Source organism: Mauremys mutica, chromosome 12 (genome assembly GCF_020497125.1).
Source record: "Mauremys mutica isolate MM-2020 ecotype Southern chromosome 12, ASM2049712v1, whole genome shotgun sequence".
NCBI lineage: Eukaryota > Metazoa > Chordata > Testudines > Geoemydidae > Mauremys > Mauremys mutica.
In genome coordinates, this window is record NC_059083.1 from 44,100,521 (window position 1) to 44,122,424 (window position 21,904).

Consider the following 21,904-nt stretch of genomic DNA (forward strand, 5'->3'; position numbering starts at 1 on the left):
CTTACAAATTAATATTAATCTTCTCTGTCAAAATTAAATATTAAATCAAATCAATTCTGCCAAGGCTAAATATCACTCCTTAGACAGGCAGTTCTGTCAGCTCAGCAGGACAAGGGGAAGCTGATGTCCGTGTGGCGCCCCAGTGACTCCCCCGACACACACCAGCAGAGGGGGCTGATTGCAGGATCAGAGCCTTGTTGGGACATTTCTCACCAAAGCCTCCAGGGCTGGAACATTACCGGTGATCTGGCTCCAACTCAGCAAACAGCCTGAGTCAGTTCCGGGAAGGGAAACACCCAATTGCTGCTGCTGCAGGCGGGGCATATTTCTGAGCCCAGGAAAGTGAAACTAACCCCGTGTCACTGTCCAGAGGGAGCCATGGCCACAGACAACCCTGTGGAAAGTCTCCAGGAGGAAGCTACGTGCCCCATCTGTCTGGAGTATTTTAAGGACCCTGTGATTATAGATTGTGGGCACAATTTCTGCAGAGCCTGCATCGCCCAGTGCTGGGAGGGATCGAATACAGACATCTCCTGCCCTCAGTGCAGAGAAACTGTGCAACAGGGAAACCTCAGGCCCAACAGGAAGCTGACAAATGTTGTAGAAATGGTCAAACTGCTGAGTTTACAGGCAGCAAAGGGAGCAGGAGAGGAGAGGGTGTGTGGGGAACACCAGGAGACTCTGAAACTGTTCTGTGAAGAGGATCAAACTTCTGTCTGTGTGGTTTGTCATCTGTCCCGGGACCACAGAGATCACAGGGTGGTTCCCATAAAGGAGGCTGCCCAGGAGTACAAGGTAGGGAATTGCTGTCAAGTTTAATGAGTAATAACGTTGGATTTTAAATCACAGGCTGTTTTCACTGAAAGTTGCCGGTCACAGGTGTGATGCATCACTCAGCTCTGTAAAGCCTTCATTGTACGGGAGATGCCATAACAAAATCAATGATCTGGCCAGTGGCGTAGCCAGGTGGAGGGAACAGGGGGAGCGGTTTAAAAAAAAAAAAGGCGCCACCCGCTGTGGCTCTTTTACTCACCTGGCCGCCGAAATGCTGCCGAAGACCCGCGGAGCGAGTGAAGGTCCCACCGCTGAAGTGCTGCTGAAGACCCAGAGCACTGCTGGGTGAGTAAAAGCACCACAGTGGGGGCACCTTTTTTTTTTGATCGCTCCCCCTGTTCCCTCTGGGTGAGTAAAAATTAAAAAGGTGCCAAGAAATTGACAAGGCGCCACTTGTACTCAGTGACAGAGCGGCCGCTGCCCTGCTCCCAGGGCCAGCTCCAGGGTTTTTGCCGCCTCAAGCGGCGGAAAAAAAGAAAAAAAATAAAAAGCCGCGATTGCGATCGGCGGCAGTTCCACCGCGCCGCTTTCTTCTTTGGCGGCAATTCGGCGGCAGGTCCTTCCCTCTGAGAGGGACCGAGGGATCCGCCACCGAATTGCCGCCAAAGAGCCTGACGTGCCGCCTTTTCCTCTTGGCCGCCCCAAGCACCTGCTTGCTGGGCTGGTGCCTGGAGCCGGCCCTGCCCGCTCCTACCCTAGCTACGCTACTGGGTCTGGCAGTGCGGCAACAGAATCAAAATACCAAGTCTTGAAAGATACCTGATGTGGGAAACTTTTATCTGAGATTCTGAATGTTTTTCACACTCAGCTTCCACTGCTGAAATAAGGGGACTCTTTACACAACAGGCAGTGTTTAAATCACAAGAGCTGCAGGACAGTCTAGGTGAGTGTGTTACCTTCAGACTGGAGAACTGATCACTTAAATATCAACACTGTTAATTATTTTGTTCCCTGCAGAAAGGGAGAATTGCAGCTCGGCACCATTTATTGGCAGTGACGCCTCCTTCCGGTGCCACAGGAGAGTGATATTTGGGAGATGCCACCTCTTATTTTTTCCCTGGTAAAGAAGGACCAGGCCCAGAGAGCCCAGCAGAGCCCAGGGGTCTATTCTAGCCCAGGGGTTCTCAAACTAGGGATTGGGACCCCTCAGGGGGGTCACAAGGTTATTATCTGGGGGGGTTACGAGCTCTGCCGCAAGCCCCGCTTTGCCTCCAGCATGTATAATGGTGTTAAATATATTAAAATTGTTTTTAATTTATTAGAGGGGTCACACTCAGAGGCTTGCTATGTGAAAGGGGTCACTAGTAAGTTTAAGAACCACTTTTCTAGCCCTATGAGGGGAGTCCGGCTTCAGGAGCCCCTTGGAGCCAATCAGCAACTTCATCCTGTTCTGAACAATGCACCATGTGCTGTGAATAGATCATGGTGTCTCCTTTTGGTGACTCACATGGGAGGAGCTTATTTTGTGGGTGGAGCTTCAAAGAATCCGGGCACCTTTGCCCCTCCCACATTCTGATCCTTGCTCATTTTTTTTATGAAGCTGTTTTGCTGGATGCAAAGGCTGCTTTTCCACCTCCTGTCTCTCACTAGCCCCTGCTGGCTCCATCGCTCACTGCTTCCCTGCAGCAGCACCACAGGGGTGTCACTGAACAGCCCCCCAGGAGCTCTCAGCAGCAGCCTGGGCCCTTGGGCAGAGGGGAGGACAGAACTCGAGGGCTTAGAGTAAAGAGAGAGTGAAATGGGGAGATCTCTGGAGGCGGCTCCGGGGGGCTGCCAGGGGTGTTGCACAGAGCAGGGCTGACGAGGCAGGAGCACGTTGCTGTAATGTGTGAAGGAATCACACGCTGTCAAAGGGGAAGAGAGTCCAGGGTTATTACAGCTCTGGAGCAGTTATAATTATGGGTGGCACATTCCCCCAGACGGAGTGTTCCCTGTTCCTCACTGACCTCCAGCCACATCATGGCTTCACCCTGTGCAGTTAATGGGACTGCCCTGGCTCAGGTGCTTGGCCACTGCCTGGGGGAGGCCACATGGGAGCCTGGACAGAGGAGAGCACAGTGGGGTCTTGTTCCTGGCCTGGGTCTGGGTACAGTGCAGCAAGGTGCTGCCCCAACCTCTTCACTGGCACCGGCAGGAGGGATCGTTCAGAACCTTCCCAGCTGTTTCCCCTCTGGCCTGTGCTCAGTGATGTGAAGCTTTAGCTCAGACACAGGCTCTGAGAAGTCCTGAGTGTCTGCAGGGAGCAGAGCCCCTGCTCTGAGACTGGCGTCTCTGCTCCCATGGGGCCTTTGGGGCCGGCAGAGCCGAGTCTGCTGCCTCCTTCCAGGGTATTTTACTGCTCATGTGTGAAATGCCAATACGGACAGTACTGTCCACCCATCGGACAGGCAGACTAATGGCTGTTTATCGCACATGATGTCCCTGCAGGTGAAACTCCAGGGAGCCCTGGCCCCTCTGAGGAAGGAGCTGGAAGAGGCCCTGGCTCTGACGTCTAAAGAGAAGAAGAAAACCACAAAGTGGCAGGTGGGTGTCCAAGTTTATTCCTCCCTGAGCCCTTCCCCCTGCAGTGTTCCCAGGAATGACAGGGCCATAAAGCTCCAGGATGAGGTTATGACCCTGCTCTGGTTGTTTGCTCCATTGCACAGGCTTGGTGCCGTCCATGGGCAGCGCATGCCTCCGGCACTTGGGGAGGCCGGGCGTGAGTGCCGGATCCTCCCCTGCACTCGGATCATCACCATGCCCACTGCTCCAGCCCCATTTGGCCTCCTCTCCCCGAGGCCCCATCCATGCTCCACTCCTGCTCTGCCCCATGCCCTGCTCCCACTCAGCTCCCTCCCCAAAGGCTCCCGCTCACTGTTCACTGTTGCAGCTCGCTCCTCTCCCCCTCCCCCTCCCCCTCCTACAAGGCCCCCTCGCCTGCCGCTTGCTCCCTTCTGCCCCCTCCTGCCTTAAGGGCGAGTGATGGGGGAGGAGTGGAGAGGAGCAAGTGACGGGCCCCCCCCCCCCACAGCTGACGAGTGGCCAGTGGCAGGAGCTGCGGGATTCGGGAGAAGAGCGGGAGTGAGGGCTCTTGGCGGAGCGCAGGCAGCACTCCAAAGGCAGCAGATCTGCAGCCTGCCCCCAAAGGGAGGGGCGCTGCATCCTATTTGGGGAAGCTCAGCCTCCCCTGGCCTATGGTACCTGCCATCCAGGGTGCTGGCAGCACCAGGCTGTGTCTCTGGTGGAGATCTCAGCACAGCAGCTCCTGTAGGCGGAGGAGGGGCAGCTCCTGGCCTTTGTACAGTGGTGCAGACCCACCCCTGAGATCTCTGATAGGGGAAATTCTCAATATTGGGTGCAGTGTTTTCACTATTACATGGCTCCTGTTTTCCTCCTGCAGATGGGGATGGTGTGTTGGCTGCTACAGCCATCGGTTTTCAGTGGTCTCCATGACAAAGCTCTGCAGCTTCTCTGCAGCCTGGAGGAAACAGATTGTTCCTTCTCGCTCTGCACCCACCATCCCTGCAGTGAATCTGCCCAGTGCCTGGGACAGACACTGGACCTGGGAGGATGGTTTTCCCCCATGGGTGAGGTTCAGAGTCACTCAGCTGGCTGGGCTGGGGGCATGCTGGGAGCTGAGCTCTTCCAGGGCCACCCAGAGAGAGGGGCAAGTGTGGCAATTTTCCCCAGGACCCGGGCTCCGCAGGGGCTCCCAAGAGAACAGGCCCTGGCCCTGGCCCAACCCCACCTCCACCCCTCTCCCAGAGCCTCAGCGCATCCAGGAGTGACCCTGAACAGTGGTGCAGTGTGGCTCCGGCGGGGCCTGAGCTCTGCCCCGCTCAGAGCTGCATAGTAAGGGGGCGGGGCTGGGAGCTCAGGCCCCGCTGGAGCTTGCAGCCCCGCCCCCTTATCACATGGCTCTGAGTGGGGCGGAGCTCAGGAGCCACACCAGAGCCGCGCTGCACCGCTGTTCAGGGACACTCCTGGATACAACGTGATGAGGTCTGGGTGAGTGGGGAGCCAGGGGTAAGAGGCCGGGGCCAGGGCCGGGAGGTTGGATCATGGGTGTTCCGGGGGTCTGTCAGGACAGGGAGAAGGGCAGTCAGGGGGCAGGGAGAAGGGGTGGGGTCCCGGAGTGGTGGTGGTGGGTCTCTGGGGGATGGTGAGGGGACAAGGAGCAAGATGGTGAGGGGATTCTGAGGGAGGCGGGCAGTCGGGGGGGGGCAGGAAGTGGGTGGGGGTCAGCTAGGGGGCAGGGCCAGGCTGTTTGGGAGGCACAGCCTTCCCTACCCTAAAGCTCATTCAGCAGTTTGAGGCTTGCAGAAGAGCCAAGCTGGTAGCTTTTCCATTAGGGCTGCCATCCCTTTCACTTTTCAAATGCCAAATTATAGTCTATATTTAATTTCAGTGCCATAGGGAGATTCATGTCAGAGGAATGTCATGTCACATCATTTAAAATTAGCCACTGGGGGAAGGATCACATGAGAAGAGCAATATCCTACACCACCTACCTCCTTCCCAACCCTACCAAGGGAGACCCCCTCCCTGCTCCCCTGCATTCCCTGAGGCTTCAGAGGGGTTAATTCAGTGGTTCTCAAACTTTTGTCCTGGTGACGCTTTCACATAGCAAACCTCTGATGTGACCCCCCCTTTTATAAATTGAAAACACTTTTTAATATATTTAACACTATTATAAATGCTTGAGGCAAAGCGGGGTTTGAGGTGGAGGCTGACAGCTCACAACCCCCAGTAATAACCTTGTGACCCCTTGAGGGATCCCGACCCCCAGTTTGAGAACCCCTGGACTAATTTAATTGTAGCACCCTGTGTCCATTCACATGCATGTGCTATTTTGAGCATGTCAGTTTTCACAACATAGGCTCATCCCAGATCCTGGAACAAGTTCAAATGCTCAGTTCGTGGAGTATGTACATAAGCTATACTAAAGACAAACCCACAGTAACCGTCTCCAGTTTGTGAGGGACCCCATGGAGCCAGTCTCTAGGAAACAGCTAAATTCATGGAGGTTAAGTCCATTAATGGCTATTAGCCAGGATGGGTAAGGAATGGTGTCCCTAGCCTCTGTTTGTCAGAGGGTGGAGATGGATAGCAGGAGAGAGATCACTTGATCATTACCTGTTACGTTCACTCCCTCTGGGGCACTTGGCATTGGCCATTGTCAGTAGACAGGATACTGGACCAGGGCCGCCCGGGGGGGGGGGCAAAGGGGGCAATTTGCCCCGGGCTCCGCAGGGGCCCCCAAGAGAACAGCGGAGGCTCCCGCCTCCGCCCCTCTCCTGGAGCCTCAGCGCATCAAGCGCCGAGTCTCCGTCGGGGCCTCTGAGCCCCGCTCCGCTCAGAGCCGCGTGGGGAGGGGGCAGGGCTGGGAGACAGATGAGTCCAGGAAGCCAGCAGAGTATCAGAAACCTGGAATAATCTGTGACTGGATGGGCTCAGGCATTTGGACACAAGCTGAAGTGGTTCAAAAGCTTTGGATTTTTTATAGCAGAATTTTTTATTGTTTCTTTAAACAATCAAACACAGCCAGCAGCAAATATTTGGCCACACGCTTCTGAAACCCCAAACCATATTCAGGTTTTGGCAGACTAATTTCAGCTTTTCAATTAAAAAAACCACAACGAATTTTGAAGGAAAGCAGACAATGTCCGTGATTTTTTTTCTGCTTTTTAAAAACCCCTAGTTTTCAATCCAAAAATAGTTTTGATGGAAAATATGTGTCCAACCCTTTTAATGAGCTTTAGTGCCTTTTAGCACTAGCTGATGCTGAGAACCAGTGATACTTTGTAAAGAAGTTTTCTCAAAACTGGGTTTGTGCTGAGATGCAGAAGGTTTATTTTTCCCAGGGTCGCCCGTGGGAGGGGAGCAAGTAGAATCATAGAATCTCAGGGTTGGAAGGGACCTCAGGAGGTCATCTAGTCCAACCCCCTGCTCAAAGCAGGACCAAACCCAACTAAATCATCCCAGCCAGGGCTTTGTCAAGCCTGACCTTAAAAACCTCTAAGGAAGGAGATTCCACCACCTCCCTAGGTAACCCATTCCAGTTCTTCACCACCCTACTAGTGAAAAAGTTTTTCCTAATGTCCAACCTAAACCTCCCCCTCTGCAACTTGAGACCATTACTCCTTGTTCTGTCATCTTCTACCACTGAGAACAGGCTAGATCCATCCCCTTTGGAACCCCCTTTCAGGTAATTGAAAGCAGCTATCAAATCCCCCCTCATTCTTCTTTTCTGCAGACTAAACAATCTCAGTTCCCTCAGCCTCTCCTCATAAGTCATGTGCTCCAGCCCCCTAATCATTTTTGTTGCCCTCCGCTGGACTCTCTCCAATTTATCCACATCCTTCTTGTAGTGTGGGGCCCAAAACTGGACATAGTACTCCAAATGAGGCCTCACCAGTGCTGAATAGAGGGGAATGATCACGTCCCTCGATCTGCTGGAAATGCCCCTACTTATATAACCCAAAATGCCATTAGCCTTCTTGGCAACAAGGGCACACTGTTGACTCATATTCAGCTTTTTGTCCACCGTAACCCCTAGGTCTTTTTCTGCAATAGTGGATGGGAACCTGGGAGGCCCAGGCCCCGCAGGGACCCCCACGAGAATATAGTATTGAAATTCTTTTTATGGAAGGGGCCCCTGAAATTTCTTTGCCTTAGGCCCCCTGAATCCTCTGGGTGGCCCTGAGCTATTCTGAACATCAAACCCAGTTGTGGGTGTGGAGCTCTGTGGAAAATTTGCCCCTAGGATGCATCTACATGGCACCAACAGCCAGCTGCAGGCTAATCACTGAGTAAGACCCAGGGGTCTGGGTGGGCTTGTACAGCCCATGCTGCTGCAGCTTCATAGCTACCAGTACCCAAGCTAGCCAGATCAAAGCTAGCCTGGGTGTGTCTACACACGGTGCTGTCACACCTTCATTGCAGTGTGGACAACCCCTGAGTGAGCAGAGCCAGGGACAGGTCAGTGCAAACCCAGGCACCACTCGGCCACTTCGCAGCCTCTGTTGCCATCATGTGGCCACTTCATCCGAGTCTACTGTTGCTTTGATTTTACCTGTGCTTGTCTGTAGCCAGGTGATGAACCCATGGGACAAAATGTCTGTTCCGGTTCACCTGCCTCTTACAGTGAAATCCCTGCAGGGACTGTGGGGGGGGGGTGAGGAAGACGCCAGCAGCAGGGATGAGAGGAGAAGTAGTTGTCCCATTATTCAGATAAAAATGGCCATTTACAAGAGCAGAAATGCTCAGAGCTGGGTTCCTCTGGTTCTGCATCTGAATCCGTACTTAGAGCCTGGCGGAAGTGGGCTGATTTCCAGAGGACAGAACCGCAGCAGCTCCCACTGCTGCTCCGGAAGCAGTTGGTGCTCAGTTCCTCAGACAATAGGGATTTAGGTGCATAACAATTAACACCAGGTTTGAATGTGTCCAGCAAAGTGCCCAGCCGGCATCATGGAGGTGGCTGTACCTTGGGACAGTCACTGGGGTGGTTCTGAACCCATTGATTATTGCCCAGTGAGAACAAGTAACGTCCTACATCACCAGAGGTCACAGCCCCATGATCAGCGTCACTCGGCAGAGTAACTTCAGCCCCAGCGACTGTGAGACAAGGCCCCGCAGGGGCGGCCAGGCACCCACTGAGAGGGGCTGAGCCAGGTGGGGGGTATCCCCATGGGCGGAGCAGGGCCGGGAGGTGACAGGCCCCCATCAAGGATGTGCTGTCTGTGTCTGACGGGGGGAGATGTTAGGGATACGATAATGCTGCGCCACTCGAATTAGCTGTAACTCAACAGTTCCCAGGGGAAGGAGGCTGCAGGCCCACGGCCCTTTGCAGGGTCCTGGCCACATGCACAAAGCCTGGGGCAGGTGCCAGCAGGGGCTCCTGAGCAGGGCCGGCTCTAACATTTTTGCCGCCCCAAGCGAAAACAAACAGTGTCGCCCCTCCCCGAGCGTCACAACACCCAAGTCCCCGCCCCCCTGAGTGTTGCGTTGCCCAAGTCCCCACCCCCCCGAGTGTCGTGTCGCGTCGCCCAAGTCCCGCCCCCTCCGGGCATAGCGTCGCGCGGCCCAAGTCCCTGCCCCTCCCGAGCACTGCACTGCACCGCCCAAGTCCCCGACCCCCTGAGCGCCGTGCCACCCTAGTCCCCCCACCCAAGAGTTGCGCCGCCCAAGTCCCCGCCCCTCCTGAGCACTGCCCTGCACCGCCTAAGTCCCCACCCACCCGAGCGTCTCGTTGCCCAAGTCCCCGCCCCCAAGCATCGCGTCACCCAAGTCCCCATCCCCTCGAGTGTCGTGTTGCGTCACCCAAGTCCCTGCCTCCCCCAAGCGTCGCTCCGCCCAAGTCCTCGCCCCCCCCGAGTGTCGCGGCACCCCAGGCCCCGCCCCCCCGGCACCCTGCCACGCCTCCCAAGCCCCGCCTCCCCCCCCCCCCCGCCCCGAACCAAAAAAAAAAAGAAAAACCCCAATTGCTGCACTGTCCCGAGGTGCCACCCCAAGCACGTGCTTGGTAGGTTGGTGTCTGCAGCCGGCCCTGCTCCTGAGGGAGCTGGGGCTTGTCAGGGCCGTACCCGAGTTGTCTGAGTGCCCCGTGGCTGCAGCAGTCCCAGGGGCGGGGTGGGGGTGGGATGGGGGATGGGTCGGTGTCCAAAGCCCATTGGCAGAGGGGCCCAGGGGTGCTGGAGGCTGTGCTGGGGGCTCAGGTCAGCCGGGGCAGAGGCAGGAGGTGGAAGTTACAGCGCTCAAGCAGCTGCCTCTTCAGACACAGACACTGAGCACAGCCCCTCCCCCAACACACGGGGAGCCGGACAGACAGACGGGTCAGAGCCCTGCACAGGGAAGGGAGGGGGTCAGCGCAGGGCACAGACTGGTGGGGGGAATGGCTGGGGCTCACGAACTGGGGCTTCAGGGGTGAGGGCTCTGGGGCAGGGGACGGGCTGGGGAAGCTGCTGAAGCCTCTGGCCATGTTGTCATCTCAGGAAGAGTGAGAGGGACTTTCCCCAACATCACTGCAGCCCAAGTCACACTGGGGGGGCAGGCTCCCCCCAGGGTCACCCAGCACCTCTGGGCTGAGCTGCAGGGGAGCTAGAGAGGCCAGTGCAGAGCAGCCAGTCCCTCCCCAGCCAGGCTCAGCACCGGCTCAGCATCGTTCCCATGGCTCCTTTCAGAGAGCAGGTGGGGACGCAGCTGGCATCAGCCAACCTGCTGCTCTGTTATCCTAGAGGGCTCCCTAAAGGCTGCGATCCCAGGACACTGGGCACATTGGCATGGGGCACTCGGCCAGGCTGGGTGAGGCCAACGCCAGCCCTGACAATGGCCTGGGCTCCCAACACCCAAGTGAGCCCCAGGATAGCACCCAAAGGACTATTAGCACCAGCCCTAGGTCCTGAACTTCACAGCCCTGGGAGCAAGTTATCAAACAAGGAGCATCACCCACATCCCGCTGTGATGGCTCCCCTTGGTGTCTGAGTGACCAGCACTGGGCACCCAAATGCCCCCATGGACACCCTGTGTGGCCCCCTGTAAATCTCTCCTGCTCCCTTGATTTCACCCCACTCCACTGTGTCCATCCCGTGCCACCTGCAATAACATACTGCGGCTTTACAAAACACCCTAGACAACCCCGCTATGGAACTGGCCATATTAACTCTGAACTAAAACAAACTCTTTATGGTACGTTTCCCAAGAAAGTCAATATCCTTACAAACCGGATACTGATCTAATATCCCATGCTTCATGGACAGAGGCCCAGTCTGTGTAACTCAACATCTGGCTCACGTTTTCTCTGTGCCTTTCCTATTTTTCTATCTCCAGAGGACAGTGAAAAATAAGAGAGAGATGATTGCAGGTGAATTTAACAAACTGCACACATTGCTGAGAGAGGAGGAGCAGCTGCTTCTGCAGAGCCTGGAGGAGGAGGAGAGGGAGACTCTGCAGAGACTTCAGGAAAATGTAACCAAACTCTCCCAGCAAAGCTCCTCTCTGCAGCAGCTGATCACAGAGCTAGAGGAGAAGTGTCAGCAACCAGTTGTGGAGGTGCTAAAGGTGAGACAGCATCAAAATTCTCCACCCATCCAGAATTAGAACTCAGATCCCTGGGTCTGAATTCCAACAATTAGAGTAAATGTGTTCTGCGGTTTACTGACAAACAGAACATCAGGCTAAGGGCTCCATCAGTTCCAAAATATCCCAGTTCATGTTAGAGGGGAATTCTCCTCATGGAGACCCAGTGAGGCCATGGGAGATTAAAGGGATGATAGAAGAAGGATACTGAGCTGAACCCATCCCTGCTCTAACTCCAGAACATTGGACCCAACACAGATGATAAACACAGATACTGATGGCTTGGGTCCCTAGAAGGGAGAATCCTTTAGCTAAATTCCTGTCTCACCTACATAAATGAAACAAGTGTTAATGCACACAAGTATTAATGCACATAAGTGTACGAGATTTTACCACAAAACAGTGAAGCCTGGGAGGGTTCATCTATTTTCTAGATGAAAGTTTGATGCCCAGAGTGAAACTCACACAGTTTTATGCACATTGTGTTAATACAGAATATTGATTCTCTTTTTTTTCCTTTCAGGATGTGAAAAGCACATTGAGTAGGTGTGTTTCCTATTGTCATTGCTCTTATATTCTTGGTGGTGGTTCTGGGATGCTGTGTGTACAGAGCAGCTGAGTGATGATGGGACGTTTTCTTCATAGGAGTGAGAATGTGAAACTCCAGGAACCAGTAGCTGTTTCTACTGACCTGAAGAAGGTGTATAAAATTTCCCTTGACATGAGGGAAGCGCTGCAGAGATTCGAAGGTGAGTGGATTCTACTGGGACATTCAGCTGTGTTGTGCCTGGGGCTCTGGACAGAGCCTGGGACCCCAGGACACGCATGGGCCCAGCTGACAGGCTTGGTGCTGTGATAGCTGGAGGCTGATGCGCTGAGTGCTGGGCAGTTTGCCTGCTACTTACGACCACCTGCTGGTACTTGCCCAGGTGTCTGACCAGGACCCGTCACTCTGCCATCCTGACCCCTCCATGGCTGAGTTACTGGGTGTCCCTGAGCCAGGTGCTGTGAGGCCTGGACTGGGCCCATCGTGCTGGGAACTGCACAGACGGGTAACGGATGACGTGTCTGTGCCTCTCTCCTGGGACACGTGAGGGCTGCGTTGTGTGGCCACCGCTTAGCACTACCCCAGCCCCCATTAGCCAAGGCTGGCCCAGCTTTCTGAGCTGCAGGAGGGGCCGGTCTGGCTGCTGCGGTCTGACCTGGGTCGTGTGTTACTGGGTAACAAGCTGAATCCTACGGGCCCCTCGTCTGCTCTGAGCACAACCCAGTGTGAGGTTGGGTCAGAGGTTTGCTGCTCAGTGAGTTAGACTCAGTCACAAAATTGTGACCCTGTCACAACAGCTGAGCGTGACCTACCCCCGTCCAAACCCCTCCCCAAAACCCCAGCGCGGAGACTGGGGGCAAAGGCAGAAACCTGACAGCGAGGGGGGGACAGAGAAGAAACCAAGGCAGAGGAGAGGGGGGTGAGAAGGTTCAGTGAGCTCGGTCTGTGATTGTTGAACTGGCCCATTCCTCCTACCCCCCCCCCACCCCACCCCCCGGCTCCTCTCTTCCCACCCACCCCCAGCAGGGGCAGTCGAAGGGGCCAAGCTGGGTGTGTCGGTCCCGGCCGATGGAGGCTGCACAGTTGGTGCCGGCTGCAGGGCCAGGATCTCAGGGCTCTGGGGAGCAGGAACCCCAGGCTGTGGGGGAAGCAGCTTCCTGTCTGTGACTGGCTGGAGCCAACACATCCCTGCTCCGCTCCCCGCTCGCTGCCCCCAGCCCAGCACAGTCTGTGCCCACTGGGCCCTGAACCCGGCTGGGCTCTGGGCCATTCCACACCCCTGGCCCCTGAGCCTGTCGGGATCCTGAGCCAGTCAGCTCAGTGCCTCGTTCTAGGGATCGCCAGCCCCTGGGGAGCCTCCTGTCAGCCCCCCAGAAGCCCCTTTCTGGGCAGGGTCCCAGGCCCTGAGTCACTCACTGGCTGCTCCAGGCTGGCCAGGCCCAGGGTCTCCAGCAGGGCTGTTGGTGCTGGCACCGCGCTCGCTGCCAGAGCTCCCAGCCCCTGACCCAGCCCGGCCTGTTGTCCCAGCGCTGACCCCTCCCCTGCGGGTGGGGACGCTGCTGCTCTCAATGGCTGAGCCCCTCTCTCTGCCGCTGCCTCTGCTGCTGCGCTCGCAGGCTCAGCCCGTGCCAGGGCCAATGCGGTGCTGCTGGGGCTGCTCCTTCCCTTGGCACCTGGGTTCTCTGTGTCTGGGGCAAATGGCGGGTGAGTGGGCAGGGACCTGCTCAGAGACACCTGCCCTGAGCTGCACCCAGAGGGCAGAGACCAGCCAGGGCTGGGCAGCAAAGTGCCACCGCGCTGAGATTAACCCTTTCCTTCCCCCACCCCAGCAGCCCCTGCCGGTCAGTGCCACTCGACTGCCTGTGCTCTGACCTCAAGGACCCGGGTCCGGCAGCTCAGGGGAGTCTCTGGGTAAATGTGTGGGGGAGAGTAACCAGGGCTCCCTGTGCCCCAGGGTCCCCGTGTGCAATGGGGAAGGCCCCGTGCTGTCATGCAGCCCTTAGGGGCTGGGCAGTGAGTGTTGTTATTGATACCAGCCTCAGCCATTTCAGGGTATCTTGGCAAGCATCTTGCTTCAGTTTACCCTCTTCAGCACTCCTTAAATTACACCTCACAGTCCAAAAGATCTGAGAGAAAAGTTCCCTCCTGGGGTCCACTCTGAGTCCAAGTAAACCCCAAAATAAAATCTTTTCCCTCACTCTGCTCCAGCCTCCAGCTCTCACTGCAGCTCTTCACTGTCCTCAAGTCAGGAGCCCTCAGTCCTTCTGGGAGCTGGACTTGGATTAGTTTCCATCGTGGAATCAGATGACTCCAGCCCTCCCTCCTGGAGCTTGGTAATTTCAGACTGTGCCTTTATTCTCTGCATCCACTTTCTCCAGCCGGGGGCAGCTCTCCAGGGTTCTGTCCTGCTCCAGCTGCTGCTGTCAGTGTCATCTCTGGCAGTTCCTCCCCCTTAGGGGAGCTCCTCTGCCTAGGACAGTGGTCCCCAAACATTTTTGGTCATGTCGTTCCTTACCTGGTTTGCGCCCCCACCCTGGGAGCTGCTCTCAAGAGCTGGGCCAGGAATGGGGCTCCAGTTGGGGCCTGGAGCTGGGGGCTTCGGCCCGGGGCAGAACCATGTTTGGGGCTGGGGCTGCAGCTGGCTTCTCAGCCTGGAGCAGGACAGGGAGTCGGTGGCTGAAGTCGGGGCCGGAGATGCAGCTGGGGCTGAGGGTGGGGCTGCAGTGGAGCTGGGGGCAGAGCAGGGCTGGGTGACATTCCCTTCCCGCCACCCATGGGGGCTAGTCCAGGCCCCGTCAGACCCCCCAAATGTTCCTCCACACCCTCTAGGGGGGCACGACCCACAGTTTGGTGAGCACTGCTCTAGGAGCCCCTTCCAGGCTCCTTGCTCTGGTGAGCTCTCCTGGGAGCTCCTCTCCTCAGCAGCTTCCTGTCCCTAGGATCCCTTCAGCTGAGCCCTGGTTACCCTTTATCAGCCTCATGAGCTGTTTCGCTGCCGACTAGCCACCTAGGGATTTAATTACTTCCAGGTTGGTCTGGGTTGTCTCATTCTCCCTTACAGGAGCCTGTCACAGGTAGTCTGATCCCTGAGTCCCCTAAAAGGACCAGCCCTCTTGATACATTTCCACCACCCCCAGAGCCAACCTGTATTCAAAGGGAGGCGTGACCATGGCTGACACTTGGTTATGTTCTGCTACTTTCAAACTCCAGGGAAGTAAATTGGTGGCCACTTCCAGGAGCTGCACAGACTTAGGAGCCTGCCTTAGCCCCGGGCCCCCGCTGCGCCACTGACCAGACTTTTAATGTCCCAGTCGGTGGTGCCAACCGGAGCCGCCAGGGTCCCTTTTCGACCAGCCGTTCCAATAAAAAAACAGACGCCTGGCAACCCTATGGACAGGTGCCAGCCCTAGGTCCTGTCCACATGGCCCAGTAACACCCTGCTGAGCCGGGTACAGGCAGCCACATGCCAGCCCAGGCCCCTGACAGGGACGCCAAGCTGCCAGCTGCCATGGTCACTAACAGTGTTAACTCTGTCACGTGCCACTCACCAGGCTTAGAGCCCCCAGGGCCCTGGGCCCAGGAACTGCTGTAACCTAGAACCAGAGCAATGCAGGGCTGGAAGGGCCCGCGAGAGGTCACCTAGTCCAGCCCCCCACGCTAGGTCAGGGACTAGACTATCCCTGGCAGGGATTTGTCCAACCTGTTCTTACAAACCTCCAGTTACGGGGATCCCACAACCTCCCTTGGAGCCGGGTCCAGAGCTTCACTGCCCTGAGAATTAGAAAGTGTTTCCTCCTCTCCAGCCTCAACCTCCCTTGCTGCAGATTGTGCCCATTGCTCCTTGGACAGGCCCTCGCCCTGCCCGCTGGGGCACCGGCTGTCACCAAGCCTGAGCATCGCTGTTATTGCACTGAATGGCTGGGGGTGCTGGGCTGGCTCAGTAGGGCAGTGAGGGCAGCTGGGGCTTTTCACTCCCCAGTCACCGATCCCAGCCCAGGCTCAGAGTCCAGTTCCCAGTGGACAGGAACTCACATCGTAACTCACTTTAACGGCAGCCTCACCGGCCACCTCTGCAGGGAGGCCAGGGCCTGAACGGGCCGCAGGGACGATTCCTCCCCAGGGAGAGGCTCCGACAGATGTCAGGGCTGAGCCATGTTGGCAGGACAGTGAGGGGCTCACACAGCCTCTGTCTCCTTATACCCTCAATACACAGAGCTCCAGCAGCCGGGGTGTAAAACCCAATTCGTATCTCCAGCACCGAACTCACTGACACTGTCCCAAGGGTCCTCTCCTACTGGGGTTGGGGAGTGAGTAAGGGGCACTGGAAGAGGGGGGCCAGGGGGCCATGACCCCATCACTTTTACCAATGGGAGGGCTATTCCCTCCCACTTTTTACCAGCTGTAAGGGTGAGCGAGGATGGGGGAGGGGGCCGACAGCAGAGACCAGGGGGTCAGGGTGTGGGGAAGAGGTGGTGTGAAGGCAGGGGCTCAGGAAGGAGGGGCAGTGTGAGAGCGAGGGTTCAGGGGTGCGGGGACAGGAGCTCAGGGAGAAGGGCTGGCACCAGTGGGTGACCCCTCTACTTTGAGGGAGCTTCCATCACTCCTGGGGAGAGCACCATCCCGTATCCTGATACCCCGGCACATCTGTGTATTTGCCAGGTGCACAGAGCTCTCTCTGTGGAGACACTTTCACGCTCACCCAGGAACCTGTGCTGGGAGGCCCCACTGCCCAGGAGGCCGAGGTCTCTCACTCCCCTGCCCTGGGGGTGAAGGGAGGGGCCCTGGGGCTGCTGTTCCCCATCCCAGGAAGGGGGTAAAGGGGATGTGGACACAGACAATGTCCCCTCTGGCACTGTGAGGGGCAGACCTGGCTCCACCCTGGGCTTCAGAGCCTGAGCTCCAGCCAGAACCTGAAAATCTATGCGGCTATTTTTAATTCCAAAGAGGGAGCCCCGTAATCCTGAATCTGTCCACCCCGTTCCAAGACTCGCTGCTGCAGGCTGTGTAGAAGGACCCAAAATGTCTCCAGAGTCTGGGTGTGAAAGTTCCCAGCGTGTCTGACCCAATGTTGCATAATGGGAGCGAGGGGGGTGGCTGGCACAGTCATTAGATGGAGACACCTGAGCTCCTGGGGCTCTGAGTCGGTCTCTGTGACTGTTATCCGCCCTGGGAGATACCCAGGTGCAGCTGCAGAGGGTCTGTGCCGCTAGCAGCGTCCATGGGACAAATGGCTCTGGGCAGAGAGTTCAGGCTGGAGCCAAGTCTCTATTTTCAGCCTGATTTGTGGGGGTGAGATCAGGGGCCCAGGGGGCATTTGTCTGCAAAGGGCAAATTAAACAGCAGCTCAGGAGCGTTTCATCGCTGATGTCCTGAGCCTGGCCTGCCTGTAACTGCGTTTCTGGGGATGTTGACAGTCTCTCATTGCAGGTCACTGGGATTGGGGCTCCTAAGTTGCTCAGACAGGTTTGCAGTGGAGCTGGGTGAAATGTTTTGGACAAATAGTTTATTTGCTGCAAAATTATTTTTCAAGTCAACAAACTACTTGTGAATCCATGTCGGGTTTGCTGACTGGTTTCAATGAACAGAAAAAGGTGCTGCCTCTTCCCTTGTAGCCTTTAGCCCAGTGGCTGGGCTCTCAGCTGGGAGCCCCAGGTTCAATCCCCCCCGTGTGATGCCATGAGAGCTCGAACCGCTGGGCTCCAGGTGTCTGATGACGTCCCCCTGTGTCCAAACACTGCCATGGGCACTGGGCCAGAGCGTGGGGGTGAGAATGACTCTGCAGCCCAGTGTGTTGGGCCCCCACTTGGGAGCCCAGAGTCCAGCTCCTCTGCTCCAGTGACCCTGTAATTATTGATCCATAACCCCAGTGACGGGAGGGGTTACGGCAGTGTCTCAGCCATGTCTGCCAGGGTTTCCTTGCACTGATGTAGCTGCACCAGTGCAAACTAGTGCAGACGCGCTGTGCAGGTGTGAACTGGAAGTGGTCCCTGGTGCAGCTTCTCCCAGATGGAGGGGGCAGTAAGTGGGGAAATGCCCCCTCCCCTCCCCACTGCCCTGGCCTCATTAGCAACAGCCCATTAATCTGCATTTATACCCCACTCCGAATCTTCCACTGTAATGCCCCCCAAGTGAGCCCAATCCAGGCAACTGCCCCCGTGGGGGTGGTGCTCAGCCCGGCAAGGGGAGAGCCTGGCTGTGGGGTTTCCCTGGCTGGAAGGTGGGGCCTGTGGGGCCTGCCAGCTTGGAGAGTCCCAGCTGCTCCCCCTGGGGTAGGGCTGCACCCCCAGTGTGTGTGGGGACAGCACCGACCTGCTCTGAGCAAGAAACCAACCACACATGGCCCGAAAGCAACAGAGATTCCCTGGGGCCTGCCTCTCCCTCACCCCTCTCTGGCTCCTGCCCCTCCCTTACCCTTCCCTCACCCCTGTGAGGGACCCTGGACCCTGCATCTATTCTGACCTCTCACCAACATCCCTCCCTCTCTTCTCACTCCCTTTCTGCTCCCCTGCGCCCTGCCCCTCTACTCCCACTTTGCTCCCTGGCACATGCCCCTGCCCTCCACGCATCTCTGCCCCGCTGGAACAGCCCATCCCTTCTCCCCCTGCCCTCCTGGCATCTGCCCCTCTCCCCCAAACATCCTCTGCACCCTGGAGCCCACCCATCACTTCACACCCCCGCTATGTCCTGGCATCCACCTCTCCCCTTCCCCTCCTCTGTGCCATGTCTCCCACCCCTCCCCTCACCCTCCTCTGCTGTCCTGGCTTTCGCTCTTCTTACTCCCCTCAGCCCTCCTGACGCCTGCCCCTCTCCACACCCTCTCTGACCCCTGGCACCCGCCCCTTCCCTCACCCCCTGTGCCCACCCCTCCTCTAGCCCCACTCTGACCCCCTGGCACCTGCCTTTCCCCAATCCCCTCCCCTAACACCTCCCTCTGCCCACCTGCCCTGCCTCTCACCCCTCTCTGCCCCCTGGTGCTTGTCCCTCCCCTCCTCCGCCCTCCCTGTGCCTGCCCTTCTGCTCAGCCCCTCAATGCCCTGGCACCTGCCCTTTCCCTTCCCCCCGCACCCTCCTGCTGCCTGCCCCTTCCCTCCTCCTGCCCCCCAGCACCTGACCCTCCCCTTGTCCCCTTCCTTCCTGGTGCCCAGCCCCTCCCCACCCTCTGCCCCACTGACCCTGCTCTCCTCTTGCCCCTCTGCCACCATCCCCCATGCCACCTTCTCCTTATTTCTCACCCCTGCCACTTCCCTCCCCCTCTGGCTCCGTGACACCTGCCCCCCTCACCACCCCTCCAGTCCCCTGGTGCCAGCTCCTCCTCTGCCCCAAGTCCCAGCTCTACCCTGGCCCCATCTGCCTCCCTGGTGCCTGCTGTTTCCTTTGCCCCATCTGCCTCCCTGGTGCAAGTCCCTTCCCTCGCCCCCCTTTGGGACCCCTGGTCTCAGCCCTTCCCCTCCCCTCAGCACTGCCGCACCTCTCCCCTCCCCCTCTCCTAACCTCTGGGCCCCACCCTCCCTTCATCCTCCCTCTGCCCCCCCCCTGGTGCCCACATCTCCCTGCACACGCCTCTGCCCCTAGGGCCTGCCCTTCTCCACACCCCTCTCTGCCCCCCTTCTGCTCACCTGCTCCCTCACCCCCCATTCTGCCCCTTTGGCACCAATGCCTGTTCATTCGCTCCCCCCCCCATGGCTCCACCTCCCCAGTCCTCATCATCTCACCCCTGGCAGCTCACCCTGCCCTTGATTTCCCCTGCCCCATTGGAGCTCCCCCATTCCCTCACACCCCTCTGAGCCTGGTGCCTGCCCCTTTCCTTGCCCCCCGCAGCCTCCTGGGGTCCATCCCCTTCTTCTGCCCTGGTGCCCACCCCTCTCCTCACCCCCTGCAGCCCCCTGGAACCTGCCCTTCACCCCCCTCTGCCCCCTGGTGCCTGCCCCATCCCTTGCCCCCCGCAGCCTCCTGGGGTCGGTCCCCTTCTTCTCCCATGGAGTCCACCCCTGCCCCCTGCAGCCCCCTGGAACCTGCCCTTCCCTTCAGACCCCTCTGCCCCCTGGTGCCCCTCCCTTCCCTTATCACCACATAGCCCTTGTGCCTGCCCCACCCCTCTATCCCTCCCTCCACCCCCTACTCCTGTCACCTCCCCCTCCCCTTTCCTCTCCCAGCATCATTTTGTCACCTCCCCTCCCCTGCCACCTTCTGACCCCTCCCCTGCTGCTCCTGCCCTTTCCCCCTCATTGTCAGAGGGGCCCTGACTCCCCTCAGGCCACAACCCCCCCCCCCCCATCCCAGTGATTAACGGGGACGCAGGTTAATTTCCCTTTGATCCCAGTGACCAGCCCCTGCCCCCGGCCTTGACTCTGTGACTCTCTCCCCAGTGGACGTGACTCTGGATCCAGACACGGCTCATCCCTGGCTCGTCCTGTCTGAGGATTGGAAACGTGTGAGAGACGGAGACAAACGCCAGGATCTGCCCAACAAGCCTGAGAGATTTGATCCTTGTGTCAATGTCCTGGGCGCTGAGGGGTTCGCGGGCGGGAGACGTTACTGGGAGGTGGAGGTGGGAGACAAGACTGACTGGAACCTGGGGGTTTGTAGGGAATCTGTGAGCAGGAAGGGGCCGGTCACACTCTCACCTGGGAATGGATACTGGGCCGTGGTGCTGAGGGATGGGGGATACAAGGCCTGCACCTCCCCCGCGACCCCCCTCCCCGTGACTGTCAGGCCCAGCTGGGTGGGGATTTTCCTGGACTATGAGGCGGGCGAGGTCTCGTTTTACAATGTGACTGACAGGTCCCATCTCTTCACTTTCACTGGCACCTTCTCCGGGACGCTCCGCTCTTATTTCAGTCCTGGTCTCAACGCTGGGGGTACAAACGCGGCTCCCCTGATAATCTGCCCGGTCCCAGCTCAGGCCGGAGGGAATCTCGGTCCCTGACAGTGACCCCGCGGCACAGACTGGCCCCTCCCAGCCCTGCTGCTCTTCCCACCCCCAGTGGTGGGGGCCAGTTACTGCAGCAACTGGACTTTCTGTGCTGACCAGACGCTTCCAGTTTCCCTTTTCAACTGGAGGTTCCAGTCAAAAACCGGACACCTGGGAACCCCCAGCCCTCACCTTTCCCGTCCCCTGCCCCAGGGGTAGCAGACGGTGGTGGATGGGAGACATTTACCCCGTCAGAATTTTCTACCCCTGTGAAATCTCAATGTAAAATATGAAAGAAAAAAGATTATTCTAATTTAGAAAAGATTATTGTAACAAGGTGTAAATACAAGAATATTTTATTTTACATTTCAACAGTATTTCAAAATCAAGCATCTAAACACATTTTTAGAACTGGAATTTTTTACATTTATTTTTGGATTCTTCCCTCTGTGACAAAGTTCCTCCTCTACCTTGGTGGGTCCTGCGCTTATTGGCGGATTTCCTCACCTCAGTGATCTTCCCCTCTGGTGAAACCCACAGTCTGGGGCAACTCCTCCTATGTCTGATCAGGAGTTGGGAGGTTTGGGGGGAAGCCGGGCCCGCCCTCTACTCCAGGTTCCAGCCCAGGGCCCTGTGGATTGCAGCTGTCTATAGTGCCTCCTGTAACAGCTGCATGACAGCTGCAACCTCCCTGGGCTACTTCCCTATGGCCTCCTCCAAACACCTTTATCCTCACCACAGGACCTCCTCGTGTCTAATAATGCTTGATGGTATGATAATTTCTCAACCCTCTCAGTCTCAGCTCCTTGTCTCTTGCTCCCAGCTCTTCACACACACTTCTCTCCTCTGGCTCCTCCCCTCCTGACTGGAGTGAGCTTTTTAAACCAGGTGCCCTGATTAGCCTGCCTTGATTGGCTGCAGGTGTTCTAATCAATGTAGCTATCTCCAGTGCCTTCTAGAAAGATCTTAATTGGCCCCAGGTGCCTTGATTAACCTGGAGCAACTGCCATTTTGGTTACCAGGGTACTAGGGATTTGTTTAGCCTGGGGCTAACATACCTGTTCCTCAGTACTTTACTGTAGCCATCCGGCCTTGCCCCATCACACCTCAAATCTATATTGAAGTTTAACTTCTCTAAATAACGTCATTTGTATTTCAACTGTGGAATTTCAAGAAATCCGAAATATTTATCTTAACAAAATAAACTATTAAATTGTCAGACTGGGTTGTTCAGTTACAATGTACAAGTGTCATAAACATCACAACTACACACATGTGCAGCTGGTCTTCCCCCACCCTCTTTATTGTCTTAATTCGTTCTCTCTGGCAGGCAGGGCACATACACCCATCTCCTGCACTACACCCTTGAAAATTAATAGGTTAAAAATGATAGAATTAATTAAGCAATATATTTAAGTTAACTCACACATGATTATATAATGTTCTTTGAACTTCTGTCAGCATTAATTCATGTGTTTTGTAACTTTCTAGCTACATATCATTGGTAATCAAGGTATGACCCTTCCTTTCTTTTTCTCAAACCAGTTAATAAAGCA

At 56.8% G+C, this 21,904-nt stretch overlaps 1 protein-coding gene across 1 annotated transcript; it reads left to right on the plus strand.

The window, feature by feature from the left end:
- Positions 1-1,098: 1,098 nt before the first annotated feature.
- On the plus strand, positions 1,099-20,428 carry LOC123346807 (E3 ubiquitin-protein ligase TRIM39-like; the record flags this gene model as incomplete). The annotated part of the gene is made up of 4 exons (XM_044984262.1): positions 1,099-1,119; positions 3,262-3,357; positions 10,642-10,824; positions 19,809-20,428. Coding segments are annotated over 4 exons (855 nt in total), but the record flags the coding sequence as incomplete, so codon positions are not given.
- Between the last annotated feature and the right edge of the window lie 1,476 nt (positions 20,429-21,904).